We start from the raw sequence: 18,967 nt of genomic DNA on the forward strand, positions 1-18,967 counted from the left end.
AATTAATTGTATCATACTTTAATTAATCATAGGCCAGCGCAATCAAGAGGAAACAAAAAGAAAAGACGACGGACGGTTTCGTTTTATTTTTCTAACATCTTCATTTTCAAAACAGGAAAACTGAGTTAAATGTGATCATTAGAAGTAGAAATGCTTTATCTTTTTTCTAATCACTTAACTTATTAATTAGGTTAATTAGGTTCAGCTTCCTTCTTTCATTTTCAGTGAGGTTTTGGTTTATTCCTGTAGTTTTTTAATTACTATAAAAGTAGATTATTGTCTCTAATACAATATAAAAATTAAAGGTTAAAATGTAAATATTTATGGGTTGTTAATAATAGAATTGATTGCTGACCAAGTGATTTACCTTCACACAGAAACACTGAGTCCTATGAGTGTAAATGATTTCTCACAAACGTCACAAATATTCGACCGACCAGACCATTAGCTTGTTTAACAACAGTCCCCCTGATGTGTGTGGTGAGTCAAGAGTTCACGTTCAGCACAGCTTTTGAATGAACAAATGTCTGAGAAATAAGACAATATTAATATAATATAATAATATAATATTAATATTATTACATGTAGAAAATATCTGGACAGTCAGACGGTAAAGGGTCTCCATATTACCAACCTTTGCCACCGGGCCCTCTGACCACTGGTGGTGATCAGAGTAAAGCGCTATACAAATGCAGGCCATTCACCATTTAACCATTCAGTAAAGAAAATCTTTTTATAAGTGTTGTAAGTGTTATTATACAAATAACTTATGTGAAATCAGTGGTTTACCTGTATGACCAGGTATCTGGACGGGTCGCTGGCCATCTTGGAGAACTCCACCATCAGCTCTTTGAACCTGGGCCGACTCGACGGGTCGATCATCCAGCCTGCAGAAGCAAAGTGGAGGATTTTCAGTCTTCTGTACAGCAGAGCGGCTCCAGACTTTATCTCAGATATTCGTGTTCGTCATACCAAAGAACTTTTAGTACTTCATGTAGAATTGTTTTGTCTGACTTCATGAAATTTAGACCATAGCCTGGAGCCATTGTAAGACAAACAGACGTCAGATTTGGAGACATGATGAGTTTTTTGTGAAATAGTTCCATAACTATTTAAAAGTTTGACACCTTCATGTTCCCATCAAGGCACAATTTTTCTACCAGCACCACCTGTGTCTTGTCTTACATTTCACCATGATCATGTAGACATCGATGGTGCAGATGGGGGGCTGAGGCAGCCGCTCGCCTCTCCCCAGCACCGTGGCGATCTCGCTGGCCGGGATGCCGTCGTATGGCTTGGAGCCGAACGTCATGATCTCCCACACCGTCACACCTGCAGACCATCGACTGTTAGAGCAGACTCAGCGCTCAGTAAAACCTCCGTCACACAACAACAGACACGATCAATTAAACAACATGAGTTCAAGGAGGGTTTGTTCCTGATGAGAATTTTAATGATAATGATCATTTTTATTTGCATGTATAGAAAAGACAGAAATCTCTTCTGGGTCCCGAACGGTGAACTCAGTAAGCATCTTGAACCTGAACCGTTTTTCTTTCAAATGCCCAGGAGGGGGCAGTCCTGTGGGGCTGAAATCTATGAGATCACTCTAATGCTCACCGGATCTATGACATCAGAGAGCATTTTAGGAGTTTGTAGTCGACCTCTCGTGTCAGGTCATACACAAGACAACAGCATGTTAATTGTTTCAATTTTAATATTTCCATTTGAAGTAAAATAGAGAATAAAGCAGATGATCCTTTATGGAGGGCTACCTCATGATTAACTAGCAGCTGTTAATCATCACAATCAAAAACCTTTTTTATATCCAACCATCCATCCATTCAACAAACATCCATTAATCCATCATTTTTAGTAAAGAGCAAGAGTCCATAAAGGGGGGATAAAGAAACAATACAGAGCCACCATCAGTGCTCTTACTGGTCTGTGGAGGTATCATATCATATCACGGTTAATATCTAACATAATAAAATAAACACAAAACCCAAGTTCATAACTGCGTCTTCTGAGATGGAGGAAGTGGCTTGTGATGGGACACATGAGCTTTGGCTGAGACCCAATTCAAAATGAAATCTGTACATGCAATTATTAATGTCCATCCACACATGCAGCCATCCAACTTATCAAATTCAGTGTCGTGGGTGGAGCCTATCCCAGCTGTGATAGAACAGCTGTCTTTTTATGTCACAGTAAGAAAATAACTTTTTCAGGTGTAGTGAAACAAGTAACCAGCGGGCCTTGTGCAGGCGAGAGAGCCACAGATTGACTTACCGTAACTCCAGACATCACTCTGATGGGTGTAAGTCCACTGGAGGATCGACTCTAATGCCATCCACTTAATGGGAACCTGCGTTCAACAGAGGAAGACAACCACACACAGACAGGTGAGGAACATTTTAACAGAGTAGCCCACCATCCTGTCTGATTTAGTCTTTTGTGGTTTTGTCCTGATAGAAATCAGCTCGTCTCTGAGTGCCAGTCACATGAAAACACACCTTTCCTCCGTCAGCGTGATATTCCTTCTCATCTGCCGTCAGAAGCTTGGCGAGGCCGAAGTCGGTGATCTTCACGTGGTTAGGACTCTTCAAAAGGACGTTCCTTGCAGCCAGGTCACGATGCACCAGGTGACGCTCCTCCAGGTAGTTCATCCCCTGCACCAAACATCATGCATGCACACACTCATTAAAGCTTTCAGTATGAGTAAAACCAGCTGTGTGATAACTGGCTGGGCTGCAGCACCAGTATCTCTGCGAAAGAAATGAAGTCCAGAAACTGCAGGTGATGCTGGCTCCAACAATCGTTCCGTCTCCACAGACCCACGTGTAAAAATGTCAAAAGTTACAGCAGAAATAAACGTGTTCACAGCCTCATACAAAAATGTGTAAATGACTGTAACTCAACTGCGTAAATTGTTTGTTTTTGTTTAACTTCTTTAGGCTGCTGCCTTTAGGGGGCGCCAGAGCAGCTCATCTGCCCCCATCTCCCAGCATCCTCATCTGTCACACCAGCTTTCTGCACGTCCTCCTTCACTGCATCCATGAACTATCTCTGAGGTTTTCCCGTTTTTCTCCTGCCATCAGCTCCATATTCAGCACCCACGATCACATCAGTACACTTTATGAATGGAGACTGCTCTCCAAGCTTGAAGCCTGAACTTTGGGATATCAGGTTTTACTGCGAGCCTCTGACCTTGTACCTTGTGATTTTCCCAGCACTTAAAAATCCAAATCAGACTTAAAACAGACTAAGCAGATTACAGCAGGCTTAAAGAGAGCTGCACACTGAGCTGGTGCCTCAGGCAGGAGGGTTTCTCCTTAGAGGAGGTCTTGCTGACCTCATTTACTCACCTTAGCGATCTGGACGCACCAGTTGAGCAGCCACTGCGCCCCAATGCTATCCCTGTGGTGCCGGACATAGTCCAACAAGCAGCCGTACGGCATCAGCTGAGTAACCAGCTGGACCGATGATGTCAGGCAGATTCCCAGCAGGCGGCACACATGAGGGTGATCCACACTCGCCATCACATACGCTTCCTACACAGACAGCAGGGTTACTGAGAAACATCCACAGTTGCTGCCTCCACGGGAAAATATGAGCTACTGATGCAGCTGTGGAGCATTTTTAACTTCAGTGCGCCCTTTAGTCATGAGCCAACTTTTTTAAACCACTTAAATGTAAGAAGATTTTGGTGGAGCGACTTAAAATTCAAGACACAAAATACTTAACAGTCAGTAACAATGTGTTTGTGGAGCAGGAAAAAGAAGAAACACACAGAGGAGTCTTACATCCAGGACTTCTTGGTTGGCTTTCGGTGACGTGGCCTCTCTGAGAACTTTGATGGCTACTGGGATCTTCACGTTCTCGCCTTCAGGGATCCACAAACCCTAAACAAACAAACACTTTATTCTGTCCAATTAGCAGGAGTGCTACTGGGCTGTGGTGTGTTCAAGTCTGGACTAAAGTGTTGGATGACAGCAGCGTTTCCTCTGCTGCACTCACATGACTAAACGTTTAAAGTACCACCATGAGGGGCTCATTCTCTTGTATCAAACGTATTTACCTTGTACACCGTCCCAAAGGCGCCGGAGCCGAGCACCCTGACCTTCTTAAACTCGGTCTCCTTCAGAATCCTCAGCAGTGCCTGGTTAGGTGCCTGACCACTGGGGGTCAGCGGCTCCACCAGCTACAACATTTAAATGATAAAAGTCATCCAATAGCATCACATGTAGAGAGACTTCAGTTCATATTTTAGAGCTACCAACTAAATAAAACCCAGTTTCATCATTAATGTATTCATTTTATTATCGATCACGTTTTAAATGCAGAATGAAAAGCAGAGTCTTCACCTCTCTCTCCTGCAGCAGGCGGCGTACAGTTCGCTTCCTCTTAATTTGCATTCGTCGTAGCAACACAAAGATGATCAGTGACACAATGACGAGAAGCAGGAGCCCTCCAATCACGCTGGCCGCCAGTGTAGAGTGTGCAACAGAGCTGTGAAGAGAGAGTGTTAAATGATGCTGACAGCATGCAGAGTCATAGAGTCCTGTTTAAACTGGAGATGGCACGATACCACTTTTTTATTCCCGATACCGATATCATAAATTTGGATATCTGCCGATACCGATATGAATCCGATATAGTGTGTTTTTTAATCAATAAAACTGTTTTTTTAATATCTTGCTGCATTTTGTATAAGTTCATACTCAAGTTTAAATAAACAACAACACTAAAGCTATTCTGTTTTACCTGTGTGTAAAAAATACACTGCGCCCAAAATATTTCATAGTTCAGCAACACTGATCAATCTAATAAACTTAAACCTGCTCCATCCTCCCTATTCTGGTATTTTAAAGAGTACTTAGCAGAAATATTAAGCAACCTAACTAATAGGGTTGCAAACTCCTCATCATAATTAATCGATGTAATCAACTTTAATTTAATGCACGTGTAAAAAAAAAAAAAATGCACAGAAATAAATTATTTTTCAAGAATAATTAAATAGATTCAACATCTTTCTTCTACAGAATTGCAGACTGCACAGATGGTACCTTCCCAAAGGAAAAAGTACTATAGCTTACTAGGGTATATTAGACTTAACAGTTACTATATACAGTAATGGACTTCTATACATTTTGCATCAGATTAAAACTTTGGGTGTAAGATTCAGATAATTATTTATTAAAAGCTAGACATTTTAAATGAGAATAAGAAAGAAAAGTATGTCTTTGTGCCCCCCTTTTCCCTGTTCATGCCCTATCGGCCCCCCTGGCTACACTTTGCTAGATCCGCCCCTGCACAGTTACCAGCCGTCAGCTACGTAGAAAAGGATCCTGGTGTAGAAAGTAATATTAAATACATTCTAACAACAGCTTATCAAGCTTAAACGTGCTGCTGTTGTTCAGCCGCTGGTTTCCTCTTTCTGGTGCAAAGTGGGCCAAAAACAAAGAAGAGAGACGGACTCGCGACAGAAAAGCCGATCAACTGATCATTGATCAGTTTAATGATTGAAGTAGCAGCAGGAAGGTGAGGGAGAGAGAGAGGCAGAGCTCCATATATATATTGTTGAAATGCAAAAGTTTATTTGGCATCATCTTTCCTGTGTTGATTTCAGTTAAGATACAACCAAAGATATATTTTTACCCATTGCATCCAGACCATCCAGGACCAGAACACCTGCAGACACACAGACACAAAACATCTTAAATCCAGTGTTAGACGCTCTGTTTAATATCAGCTGCTCGGCCGACACCCTCAGCGGGGATTCAGCAGCATGCGCTCACCCCTCGGTGCAGTTCTGGTGGCAGGACTGGCACTGGCCCATTCTGTCGGCATATTTCCAGACCAGCTTGCCTCCCTCTCCCTGCACACCATGAGGGCAGTGTGGCACGCAGTGGGGGCCATCTTTAACATGGGCACACTGGGAACACTTGTCAGGGCCCTGCAGGTGGGGATGATGGGGATGTTCATTTTCTAAACCACGATTTATGATTTTTGTCTTTGTACAAGGACCAAAATATTTACAGAAAAACAAAATGTTCATTCTCAAAGCAAAATCTACAGATTCCTCATGTTTCCTGTCCCGTTGTTAACACCCTTGCTTGTGTATTTCTCTGCAGGATTAATTTAACATCTACTGATCGTGCCCTTTTTACCTTAATTTTTGATATAAATCTAAAAAAGAACTAAAAATATGTCTTTAATACACAAAATCTTAAAGATCTGCTTTGAAAAACCTTAAAAAGTTTGAACTTTCAGTTTCAGACATGACTTGAAGAAGAGCACGGAGTATTAATTAAAAAAATCAGCAGCTGTTACAGTTGCTTGTATGCTTTGACTGTCCGATGCTATTTCATACTGTACACTCCTCCAACAATGGCACCAAAGCTGCACTGACCGGTCCGGAGCAGGTCAGCGACCCGGTTTGCAGCAGACACTCTGGGTGACACTGGATACAGCTGCCATTTACCTCCACCTCTCTGGGTTCACTGCAGGAGGACACAGAGAAACATCCAGAGTCAGCTCGCAGAAGCTCACCGGAGGAACAAGAGCTCGGTTTTCTGCACTGATGGAAATGATGGATTTCCTCCAATAGCCACTTAAGACTGTATCCAGCAGGGCGTCCAGCCCCACAGACTCACATGTTACAATGAATTAATTCATAATTAACTAACCTTCTAAACAACTGTTCAGGGGTGACTTGTTGTGCAGCTATTTTCATTAGAAGAAGTATTTCCTCCAGTTTTGATGAGTGAAATTCTACTTTTTTTATTTGTTACTGAGAAACCTGCATTCATCTGAATTACTGGTATTTATGTTGGGGAGTGCAGTGACTGCACGGACAATGACAACCTTTACCTGGATGTGTGTGTGCTGTAGAACAAGTTTATTTGATTTTAGATGTTTGTGTATCATCTGTGTTTGTGACATTAATTGTGTAGAGTGTGAATATTGAGAGACTAGGTAGCAGCTAAGGTAGCAGCAGCACCAGGTTAGCTTGAGGTTATGCCTGTAACCTTCGTTCTCTGAGTGTTGGGTGTAGTGATTCTGTAAATTTAGTATTAAATAAAAATATATGTAGAACCTAAAATATTTTTAGCACGTATTCATGTCTGTGTATCTACAAAGTTTATGGTTGAGCTAGCTAATCAAGCTAGCTAATCTTAGCTGATTACTTTATTCAGCTTCTGGCTGAATATAAACAGACAGCAGGAAGCCTGTTTTGAAGCCTGACAAAAGGCTTCACAGAGACACAGCAACTGCTTCACTAATGTTTTAAAGTCTATAACTCACCCTTGCAGCAGGTTGCACGACACCACACAGCAGCCCTTGCGGTTGAATTGCCGGCAGGACAAACACATGGTGGGCCCTGGACCCCAGCAGCCCAAGTCTGTACACTCCGTGTCACAGGTTTGATTGTTCCTCTCTGTGTCGCAGAGACAAGAATATTGTCTTACTTCTCAGACATTCGTTCATTCAAAAGCTGTGCTGAACATGAACTCTTGACTCACCACACACATCAGGGGGACTGTTGTCCAACAAGTTAATGGTCTGGTCGGTTGATTTGAATAGGTGGGACCACTGGTCTTTCCAAACATAACATAACTCGGGGTTATTCCTCACTGCCACTACGCCGGCACTGACCTCCTTCAGAGAGCGCAAACCCAGCCAGCGCAGGTGCTTCAACTTCACCACGGCCAAACTGTGTTTACTGAAGAGCAAGAGTCCATAAGAGGGGGGGGTACAGAAACAATACAGAGCCACCATCAGCGCCACCATCAGCACTCTTGCTGGTCCATTCAACAACCATCCATCCATCCAACCAACCATCCATCTTCTTCCGCTTACCAAATCATGTCATGCTGACACTGATACTCAGTAAAGTCTGAAGCCAAACGAAATGAGAGTACCCACAGGACGGGATTCATGAACCAAAACACAGACCAAATATCTACATATAAAACCAGTGTTGAGCTACACTTCCATTTATCAGAGTGTAAAAGAAACCACCCAATATGGAAGCAGATTTATGGGCCCAGAATAGCTCAGAGGTTTAGTTCCTTTATAACCTCGGTGTAAACTGTTATCAGTTTGGAAAGAAAACCCACATATTTCACATATTTCTGGTATTTCTGGACAGTGAGACTCACGAGAATGTCGTTCTTCCTCTGATGATCTCCAGGTTCTCAAACACAGACAGAGATGTCAGATTCTTGGGCCAGAACTGGATCATCAGGTAACCTGGACGACACAAACACTGACTGTTGCTGCACTTCAGATCTTCAAAATTTTAACAACTCCATGAATCAGAAGGCAACAAACTGCAGATTCAGTTAGTGTGACTCCCGTTGCTCTCAGGCTGTAGACCTACCAGTGATTTCCTTCACTGTCTTGAAGTTCTCCAGCTTCTCGGGCTCCATGGGTGGGATGTTGTAATGCGGATCCCTGGAATGGCAAATCAGCACAAGTCATTGACACAGAGGACGGCCTACTCAGCTGACTGCACCGAACATGAATAAGTCATTTATTTGTGTCAGGCTAACTTAATGAAGCCTGTGTTTCATGACAGGTGAGCTTTAGGACTTGGCGATGTGCTGAGGTGTGGCTGTGGGTATGATGCTGTTAGCATCCAGCTACCGTGAAGTCGCAGTGTAACACTGTAATATTTAGTGGGAGGAGCTCCTCACCCAGTGAAGGAGGATTCAACGATGACGACGTCGCCGTTGATTTTGGTGCAGTCCTTAAACAAGTCAATGTTGGTGGCGTTGATAGCGATGGTGTTGACCAGAGCGCCAACCCCGACCCCGTCACAGGCTGGAGGAGAGAAAGAGCTGGTCAGGTGATTTGATTGATTCTCAGGTGTCTCTCACTCGCTCGCTCTCTACCTTTGGGACAGGGTCCGTCACAGTCTTTGCAGCGTTGGATTCCATTCTCCTTCACCTCGTGCATCCTGTTGCTACAGGAACGAACACACGAGCCTTCAGTCACCACGTAGTTATCTACGCACAAACAGAAGCAAACAGAGCGCGTCATTAAGGACAAAGACCATGTTTAGGTCTCTAGCTGGAAGCTACATAGTTTTCATCCCTGTCACCCTGAGGCTGTGATAAAACTTCCAGGGACACCACCACAGGTGAATGATGTGATGTATGTGTAAGTCCGTACGTGGGCAGGCCTTGACGCAGGTCGCTCCGAAAGTGAATTTGGCGTTGGGGTTTTCGACCACCTGATGAAGTTTGGAGTCATAGCGTTTCAAAGGTGGACACGCGTCCTTACAGATTCCATCATCATTGAAAGCCCTGCAGGCCTGGAGAGCACGAGGACAGACAGAGAAAACAGCCCGTATTTAGTTTGATCTTTTAATAAGATGTTTTTTAGCCCGAGTTTTTTAAAACATCAATTCTGAAAAAGTTGTGACACTACACAGATGTTCCATGTTGTAACATAGAACGCATATCAAATCTTTAAACTGAGAAAACAAGAAAAATATGAGCTCATTTTAAATTTGATGGCAGGAACACATCTGTAAAGTAGAACAGGTCTATGTAAAGGTGTGTGATGGTCTGTGAGCTGAGGCCAGCAGCTGTCCTGCTCTGATGGAGGATTCCAGCTGCTCAGCAGTCCTGGCTTTGTTCATCCTGTTTCTGGTTCTGTGATGTTCCAGATGTTCTCAGCTGGCCAAAGGTCTAGACTGCAGGCAGGCCGGTTCAGCAGCCACACAGCGGGCTGGGCCCAGGTGACTCTAGTCCAGCTGAACTCAGCTTTCTAAAAATGTGGTTAATCACAGTTTATGAATTAACGAGGCGGAAGAAACTACTTTTTTCACAAAGTCCCAGGTAGGTTTGGATACCTTTTTTTCTTTTAACATTAAAGTCTGTGTGATGATCTGAAACATGAAAGTGTGAAAAATATGCAGAATTAAAAAATCAGCTGTTTTATGTCATGTTCACATCTGGAGCTTCTTCTCTGCATGATGGCGCTCTGACCTGCAGGTGTGGAGCTGAGCTGTGAAACCTGTGCACTGATCTCCATCACACAATCACACCTGGTATTAATGCAGTGCTGTCTGAGTCCCCGAAGTTCACGTCTATGCAGTACTGATTTTTACTGATTGCTCCAGATTCTCTGAATCTTTTAATGATATTATGTACTGTAGATAATGAAATATTCAGAGGCTTGTAAATGTGTCTTTGCTGATTGGTGAACACCTGCCCATCTTTGCTCCCACAGCTGTTTCTTTGTAGTATCACTTTTGCTGCCCCATCACACAAAGAGACGTGTTGCTGCCATCAAATTTAAAATGACCCCGTGTAGTTTATTAAAAATAAATAAAAGTTTTGTTTTTTCTGTTGACTTTAAACTGAACACTTCATTTCAATCCATGTTCTGTGAACCTGAAATCACAGAGCACAGCTGTGCTCACCAGACAAGGGTTGTACAGTCAGGTTAGTGTGTGTGTGTGTGTGTGTGTGTGTGTGTGTGTGTGTGTGTGTGTGTGTGTGTGTGTGTGTGCCACCGTCTTGTCCTGTAAAAATCTTTGTCCCAGACATGCAAACTGTAACTGCAGCAGTGCTGTGTGAGGATTAACACTGACCAGGCAGTCGGTGGCCCGAGGTCCAGTGCAGCCCGCAGCACAGTGCTCGTTACAGCAGTCGACGGGTTTGGGCCCCCGACACCTCCAGCTGCACTGCTCTGCACACAGCAGCTTGGTGACTAACAGAAACAGACAGAGAGAGAGAGAGAGAGAGACAATCGACACGTACCATCATCATGACTTTGAACGTACAGAGAACGACTGTGTGAGAGCAGGAAGGAGTGTGTGCTTACATCTCTGACAGTGATCCTGTCCTGCTGCCCAGCACGAGCTGTTATGACAGCTGGGGTCACACGTCTGACCTGACACACACACACACACACACACACACACACACACACACACACACACACACACACACACACACAGAATCATGAAACCCTTCAGATCACAGCTGAGTGAGCAAAGGCTGAAAATCTGAATCTCTGCTCTGCGCACATTTCTTTGGAAAGTCGTCCTTCGTGAACACCACGCTGTAATTGCCGGCCTTGTCCACGATGTCCCACCAGTCGATGGTCTCTATGTTGCACAGCAAAGGATTGTGGGTCACCTTTACACCTCCTTTCAGGATCTCTGTGAGGAGATAATGAAGCAGACATAAGCCAGCACGTCAACACGTTTTCCAACATCCTCCGACAGGTCGTCTCTAACAACTATCTGTGACCACAGAAACTTTTATTCTGTTTTTATAAACAGAAAGGATCAAACTCTACAGCACGGACGTCGTTTTACATCGTGGGACACACACTGACAGCGATAATAACATTCATACGACTTATGTTGTATGAACAGATATGAAGGTCTTTGTCAGCAGGAAATTGATGCCCTTCTTCACATTTTCCATCCTGTGACCCAAACTGAAGTCTTTATTGGACTGATTCTGGTCCCTGGGCCTTATGTTTGACATGCCAGCTCTAGAGGTTTAAGGGACATCTTCATCTTGATTATCTAACATCTGAAATTGTGATGTTGCAGCACTAAAATCTTCAACATAGTTTTTGATTTGAGGAATTTTTGGTGGAAGACGCAAAGTATTGAAACCATTAAAGAGATTTATTTTTTTTAATATAGTCCACCGAAATCCAACGAAGCATCTCTGTGAGAGCTCTCTCCACAGCACAGACTTTAAATTTCGCTTAATGCTGAGTCCACAGTTCAGCTGAAGCAGCGAGTGACGGCCTGGGTGTGGTCTATTTCCTGCTGCTGGAGCACAATCAGGCGTTGACTGAAGAGTTTTAAATGGTGTGTCCACCCGGGCACCCAGCTCAGCGTGGGTGTCATCACCTCTTCTCAGCAGAATGAAGCAGAAAACAAAGAGCTGACCAAAAATAAAAAGTGAAGGTGCACAGGAACTCCTCCTGCCGGCACACAGCTGCACTTGTGACAGGCAGGACATCAGCATGTAAAGTGTGGGTTACACTCAGGCTCAGTTTGAAAACAGTGTCAAGTCTTCTTCTTTTAGCTCGTGTCTCTACAAACAGTTCATGTCTGAATACTTTTAGCTGCAGTTCTTGTTGAGAATCAGGATTTCCAAGTCAGGAGCTGTTGTTCTCAGCAAGAACAGGGTGGAGCGCCCACTCTGGGTGTAGCAGTGTCTCAGGGTCCTGCAGCCGCCGGCTGCAACGTTCCTCCACTCAAATCACACTATTAGCGTTTCATAACGCACAGTTTTTGTTGTTGAAGTGTAAAAACACAGTGTTCATAACTTTAACACACTCCATCTGTAGGCGCAGCCAAGGGTGGAGGCTGTCACACCCTCGCTTTCTGCAGATCTTGTGATTTTGTTGGCTTCTTGGAGCGATGACCTCTGGCTTGCACTGCAGTGTTTTGTAACAGGCATTCAACTCAGCTCCTTCAAACCAGAGGCCGTGGAGGGAAGTGGACTGGCCACTCTGTCCTCAGGGAGGAATTCAAGGTAAGCTCACGGACAGAAGCAGTGGAAACGAGCAGGGAATGCCTCTGTGTTTCAGGAGAGCGAGGTCTGACCATCTCTGCTTACACCTCTGAGCACCTCTGTATGACCTCAAGCTGGACTCTGGACCGTGGGCATGAAGTCGTCCGTCTTTGAAGCTGTTACAGAAATACTTCAAGGTTCCCAGAAGCGCGAACTGAATGTGTGGATCCGTCTGGAAATCTCTCCTTTCCCAGGCTTCCTGAAGTACACAATGCTAATGTTCTCTGCATTTTGTTGGCTGTTCCAAAATCTGAGTGTCCTTGAACTACTCACCAGCTCTGAATTATCTGGGAAACTTTGCACTCTCTCATCTCGTGCATGCGTGCATGCGTGTGTGTGTGTGTGTGTGTGTGTGTGTGTGCGTGTGTGTGTGTGTGTGTGTGTGTGTGTGTACCGGTCAGGCTGCTGAGCTGCAGCTGTTTCAGGCCGCTGGTGTAGTTGAGCGTTGCAGATGAGGCGTTCTTGTGATAGTTGGACATCACCAGCAAAGCGAACCGGCCTTCGTACAGGTTCTGTCCCCGGATCAGTCTCAGGTTGACCAATGGGATGGTCGCCACATCGTTCATAGCGATCAGAACATAACCGCTTACTTCCTGGATGGACTAAAGCAAAGAGGAGGATAAATGAGTCCAAATAAAGTCAGTCATTATTGTCAAAGTAGCCTTTAACAACACTCTGATAATCGCTTATTGATTGGTTTGATTAACATCATTTTGAAACGCTTTGCTCGCTGCCCTGTTTCTGTGTTTATGTATGAATGTGTTGCTGAAACCTGCCCTTCATCTGAGGCTTTCTTTCAGTGTTCAGTCACTTTTATGTGCAGGCACGGTCACATGACTCCCACACAGTGCTTCTCTAAGTGTTCCCCTTCTCTTATTTTCTAACATCTGGGTTTGATTTCCCAAAAGCAGAGCTCCTCAAGGCAACCTGATAACAGAGGCTCCTTGAATGCAGCACAGACACAGTTGTGTTTGTGTGAGGGAAGAAAAAACACTAAAAACACAGATGAGTCCACCGAGGTGCTCGGCAGCCACCAAACATTTCCTCAGGCAGCGAGGCGTTCACGGACCAGTATAACCTCAGGTGGGCCCAACCAGAGCAACAGGAAGTCTCTTCAGTGTAAAGACGTTCACCTGATAAACGTTCTGAGAAACCTTCGCAAAAATGAGTGATTTTAACATCGTATTTTAGGTTGTCTGTAGTTTCTCTGTTAGTTTGTCTGTTGCTGGTTTTATTGATTTTATTTTTTGGACTTTTCTTTCACTTTATTATTTGCTTTGGTTCATTTATAACCCTAACCTCTAATTACTGATTTATAATCATTCATTTTATTTGTACACTGATTTGTTGAGGCTGAGGGACGGTGGCTCACCTGCAGGAAGGACAGGTCGTGGTGCTCCTGCGTGTAGGTGATCTCCAGGTTCTCCAGCACCACGGAGCAGTTGGAGTACATCCTCACCATGCTGTCGTAGTGCTGCTCGTACGTCCCCAACAGCGACAGGTGGTTGCTCATTCCCTGACACACTGAGAGAGAAAGAGAGGAGTGCACAACATCAGCTGCAGTTCCTCTAAAGGCCACTGGATGATGCAGTTTCCTGATCTTGTGCCCTGAAGGGAACAGTCATCACTCTGAAGTGCACCTGTTTTGGCGTTTTCTGTTTTTTGACTGTTGGATCTCATGGATGCCTCATGTGCAGAAGCCCCACCCACCTGCTCATCAGCTCATTAGAGATTTCTAATAAAAACTTTCAAAAATAATCTGTCATTTAGATTTTTTTTGGTTAAATATTTAACCAAAAGTCCTAAATATTATTTTAGACGCCCAAATTTAGAGTTTCTTCACCACAGACACTCCTTTGGTGTCTCAAACAGGAGGGGATGTTTCAGAGTTCACAGGTAATGAAACCCAGTCATCAGGTCATTGTGTGATGTGTTCAGGAAAGCCCCGGGCCAGAGCAGGAAGGTGTAACGCAGCTTTAAACTGTAAAAACAAGAATCGGACGAGTTGGGCGGCAGCTGTGGAGCCTGTGACGGTGTGAGGAATGAAGCCCGGCAGGTTAAAGATCAGCCACTTCCTGCTGAAACGAACACATCAGAGCTCAGGTTGCACTCACAACTTCACCTGAAAGTCAGTGGAGGAGATCTGAGTGCAAAAGCAACCCGATCACACGAGAGGCTCAGACTGTACCGACAGATTTTGAACTTCACATCACAGAGTGAGTTCAAACATCTAGTATGGTGACGGCCTCGGGCCTTTCTCACCTGTCCTGCAGGTTTTCCTCACACCTGATCTAAACACTGCAGTTCAGAGCACTAAGCTCCTGATGGTCTTTCACTCCAGTAACAGGTACAGGAACACGGTGCAGAGCAGCTGTCACCTATCTCACCTCCACCTGTTGCCTCCACTCTCCTCAGACTTTAAGCAAACAGCGAACTGAGGACCTCTGAACGTGTCTGGCTGCACACCGATTGGCTGTTCGCCCACTGTGACATCACAAAGATAACACAGCTGCTCTTCATCTGAAGGGAAGCGTCCCATTGGTCAGGGCCGCGCAGAAAAGTTCAGACATGTGCTGTTACTGTACATGTGATGCCATAAAGTCAGCTAACGCCTGTTTCCTTCTATCCTCTCTTCTTTCCTTCATTTATCAATTTACCCATCTCTCCTTCCTTTCTTCCATCCTTCTTTCTTTCTTTGTATCCTTCTTTTCCACTTTTTCTTTCATCCTTCCTTCCTTCCTCAACCATTTCCTCAGTCCTTTCCTTCTATTTCTATTTATGCTCTTCCCTACATAGCAAAATTGGTATGGCCCACACAATGTGCTAACACATGGCCCACATACCGCCAAAAATGACGGCCCTTTGGTGGCCCAGATCTGGTTTGCCAGAGGTGGCCCACACATGGGCCAGCACAAGGCCAGCTGCAGACACACTGGTGGTCCTGTGCTGGCCCAGATGTCAGCCTAATGTGTACCTTAATCAAGCCATGTCATAACAACATGTGTTGAACATAATAGTGCAAAAGTAACATGATAAAACTCTGTTCAGACAGTGAATGGACTGATTCTCATATAGCACTTCTGTACTCTCCCAGATTACTCAAAGTGCTCTATACAACATGCCACATTCATCCAATCACACACTTTCTCTAAACTGAGTGCTTCTTAACTGCATTCATATTCCTGACATGCAGACTGGAGGAGCCAGGGATCAAACCACAAACCACTCAGTAGGTGACCCGCTCTACCTCCTGAGCTACAGCCACCCAGTGGTAAACATGAGTAAACCCTCACTAGGTTTTGGATAAAGTGTACACTCACAAACCTGTCAAGCCTGCATTTGAAACATTGGCTACCATAGCAGTATAGTGTTGCAACATGGCATTTGGCTCTTCTAACTAAAATAGGAGAATAGGAACATAAATAGTGCCTCATTGTCAGACCTGGCCCACATCTGGTTGACATACACCCTGCCATGACACCAGTCAGTCAGAAGTGCCAGCTTGATGCCGGATCCCGGCCAGACCTGTTTTCTATGAGCCTGGACCACAATCGGGCCAGATGTGGCATGCCATCACATAGACAGTGCCATCATTGCACACCTGGACCATATCTGGATGACATACCACTTATCACGCCAGAAGTCAGCCAGCAGTGCCAGCTTGACACCAGACCCGGCCCAGACCTGTCTGCTATGTGAGTTATTCTTCCTTTTTTATTTTAATTTTTCCCACTTTTCTTTCTTCCTATCTTTCCTTGTGTTGTCTCCTCCCACTCACTCCCCCAAGGTCCTCATCCTCATCTGTCCTCTCCCACTCATTAATCCCCATCTCTCCTCCAGCACTCCATCCTTTTCTGTGTTCCCAACATTCACTTTTTTCCCTCCTTTCCTCAATTTCTCTTCTGTTTTCACAGTTTTATCACTAAACTCATCCTTTCTCGCTCCTCCCTTCCTTCCTTTCATGTTTTCATTCCAGTTAAAGCGCGATGACATTCACGACAACGAGACAACATGAACGTTTGGATTTCTTTGGATTCAAACACATTTTTGTTAACTTTAGAGGAAGCACGAGTCTCATCATGATGGAGGAAACCGACACTGACGTCATCTCCTGTGTCTCTGTGAGTCCATCTTCAAACAAACCTTCTGATAATTTGGCACCTTTAGAGGATGTAAACAGGAAGTGTAATACAGTCATAGAGTCGGGAAGTTATCTGAGCTGCAGGCGTGTTTGTTGGAAATTTAACTGCTCATATTTTGGCAAAATGACAAACGCAGCCAAACTGACTGTTTGCAGGGCTCCCATGCTTGTGCAGACATGCAGCTGTCACCGGAGCGCTGACGTATGGAGCATGAAGTCTTTGACGTGCACGCAGGTTTAAGGACAGCTGTCAGAAGCAAAAGCCAAAGATTTCTTCTAAAAGTGTAAATAAAGTGAATGTGTGGGAAAACGTAACATCCAGGAGAGCGGCGTGTCGCGGTCGCTGCTGCAGCGCCCAGGTTATGTGGAGCTCGTGATAAGTAATAAAGAACGTTAAGGTATTAAAATATGACAGCTCATAGTGATGACATGCATCTGTACACACACACACACTTACACACACACACCCACAGAACTGTTTGTACAGAAACTGGTCTGATCTGTCAGATTTTTGGACGTCATCCTCGACTGCTGCACGGTACGCTGCATGTTAAAGTCCCTCCTTTGTATACATATGTGTGTGTGTGTGTGTGTGTGTGTGTGTGTGTGTGTGTGTGTGTGTGTGTGTGTGTGTGTGTGTGTGTGCATTTTTCTTGGAAGGCCACACACCACTCAGAACAAACTGCCTTAGCAGTGTTTCATGACACACACAGTTTCCCAGCAGCAGCTGTGCACTCAGCTCCTGTCAGTGTGTTTAACACCAAAACTCTGCAGGCATCTTCATGTTTCTGAAGATCAGCTGACTTCATGATGGATGGAAATTGAATTGAATCCACCTCAACAGCTAATCTAAGTCTCAGTCGCTCCGGGTTCTCCACTCAGGAGGAAGTTCCTGTGAACAAACTCAGCCACGAGCCCAAAGCGTTTGCCCAGCCTCCAAACTCCACAGATTCCTGAATAATGAGCTGGACACGCTGAAACACGCCTGGTCCTCTAAAGCTCCGCCCACAGGCCTCAGGACCCTCAGAATCCACTATGGGGACATCCACAGTTCATCACAGGTCAGAGCTCAAATATGAAGATTTAGATTTAGGTGGATTAAACTGTCCGACTGTACACGGCTCCCACTCACACATGTTACCTGGGCAGGCTGCTCAGGTGAGCTAACAGCTGCCTAAGTTTGGCGGGAACTTGTTTTTTTTCCAGCCCACATCTTTCCCAGGCAGCAGCCCATGAGTCAGAGAGGTGGACCGGAGCTGTGGAGGGGGATGCTCCTGCCTCAGGCTGCAGGCCGGAGGCTCCACAGCCTGCAGCAGGTTGTTGTTGGGTCCTTAGCTCACAATAAATAAATGGTAAATAATATTGAACTGAATGTGTGGAGCCAACTGTGTCGGTTAAGCAGATTTTTCCAGATCATATTTTGCCTCAATTTTTTTCACACAGGAAGTGAAAACGTCAAAACTCTCGCTAGCTGAGCTTGAACGTTTTCCCGTTGAGGTGAGGAGGTAAATCTCTGCGGCCATGACACACAGGAGCAAATAGTGCGTTATTTTCAGCGGCGGATTGATCGATGTGTGCGTGCTGAAGCAGACCTGCGGAGGCTGCACGTCGCCCCGTGGTTCGTGCACGTCAGCGATCGTCCCGCCGCCTTCTCGCAACTCAGATAAATCACACGTGAATCAGAGTCAGACATGAAGAAACTGGATCAGTTAAATCCTCTTTATCCTCTCGTCTTCCTCCTCTGCCTCCGTGCTGACTCAGCACAGCGCCGACAGAAGGAAAGACGGAGCGTTACTCTGAAAGGGAAAGTTTCTAAATCCCCTGATCCTGTAAAGCAGCAGCTCTGTGTGTGTGTGTGTGTGTGTGTGTGTGTGCTGTGATTAGACAAACTGTTCTAACTGTCAGGGTCAGGGCGCCACATTTCTCTCTGTCAGCAGGTCGTCTACCTCTGCCTGCCTGCTGGCTTCATGTTTAAAGGTTCAGCCTGTCTCCTTCTGTCTCGGCTTCATGCTAGCTTAGCGCAAAGACTGGGAATAGCAGGGAACTGTTAGCCTAGCACCACAGATATGAAACTTCTATGTGACCAGAAAATCACAACAGTTCCATTTTTATTTGATTCACGGTGTAACAGCTCGTACTGTGACTGCCTCACAGATGCTTTAGAGATAAAAAGCCTTAAAACATGATTTATATATCATATTTTGGGGATTTTAAGTAATTCAGACATTATTTTATGAAACATTTTTATAGTTTTTTCCAA

General features: G+C 44.8%; 1 protein-coding gene across 2 annotated transcripts in view; it reads right to left on the reverse strand.

Moving 5' to 3' along the window:
- LOC116309666 (melanoma receptor tyrosine-protein kinase-like) overlaps positions 1-18,967 on the reverse strand; it is a 39,979-nt gene that overhangs the window by 4,318 nt on the left and 16,694 nt on the right. For both annotated transcript variants that reach the window (XR_004198646.2, XM_031726333.2), the window contains exons 2-24: positions 13,939-14,090; positions 12,961-13,168; positions 11,051-11,185; positions 10,846-10,914; positions 10,613-10,731; positions 9,184-9,325; positions 8,904-9,017; positions 8,706-8,832; positions 8,390-8,463; positions 8,169-8,259; positions 7,530-7,729; positions 7,312-7,444; positions 6,416-6,506; positions 5,802-5,959; positions 5,662-5,694; positions 4,368-4,512; positions 4,082-4,204; positions 3,807-3,905; positions 3,369-3,554; positions 2,517-2,672; positions 2,293-2,368; positions 1,186-1,332; positions 790-887 (exon numbers count right to left, since the gene is read on the reverse strand). Coding sequence is in view for 1 of the 2 variants with exons in the window: in XM_031726333.2 (XP_031582193.1) it covers positions 790-887; positions 1,186-1,332; positions 2,293-2,368; positions 2,517-2,672; positions 3,369-3,554; positions 3,807-3,905; positions 4,082-4,204; positions 4,368-4,512; positions 5,662-5,694; positions 5,802-5,959; positions 6,416-6,506; positions 7,312-7,444; positions 7,530-7,729; positions 8,169-8,259; positions 8,390-8,463; positions 8,706-8,832; positions 8,904-9,017; positions 9,184-9,325; positions 10,613-10,731; positions 10,846-10,914; positions 11,051-11,185; positions 12,961-13,168; positions 13,939-14,090 (2,876 nt within the window). In the remaining variant the exon portion in view is untranslated. The remainder of the gene's footprint in view (positions 1-789; positions 888-1,185; positions 1,333-2,292; positions 2,369-2,516; positions 2,673-3,368; positions 3,555-3,806; positions 3,906-4,081; positions 4,205-4,367; positions 4,513-5,661; positions 5,695-5,801; positions 5,960-6,415; positions 6,507-7,311; positions 7,445-7,529; positions 7,730-8,168; positions 8,260-8,389; positions 8,464-8,705; positions 8,833-8,903; positions 9,018-9,183; positions 9,326-10,612; positions 10,732-10,845; positions 10,915-11,050; positions 11,186-12,960; positions 13,169-13,938; positions 14,091-18,967) is intronic.

This window comes from Oreochromis aureus, linkage group 9, assembly GCF_013358895.1.
Source record: "Oreochromis aureus strain Israel breed Guangdong linkage group 9, ZZ_aureus, whole genome shotgun sequence".
Classification (NCBI taxonomy): domain Eukaryota; kingdom Metazoa; phylum Chordata; class Actinopteri; order Cichliformes; family Cichlidae; genus Oreochromis; species Oreochromis aureus.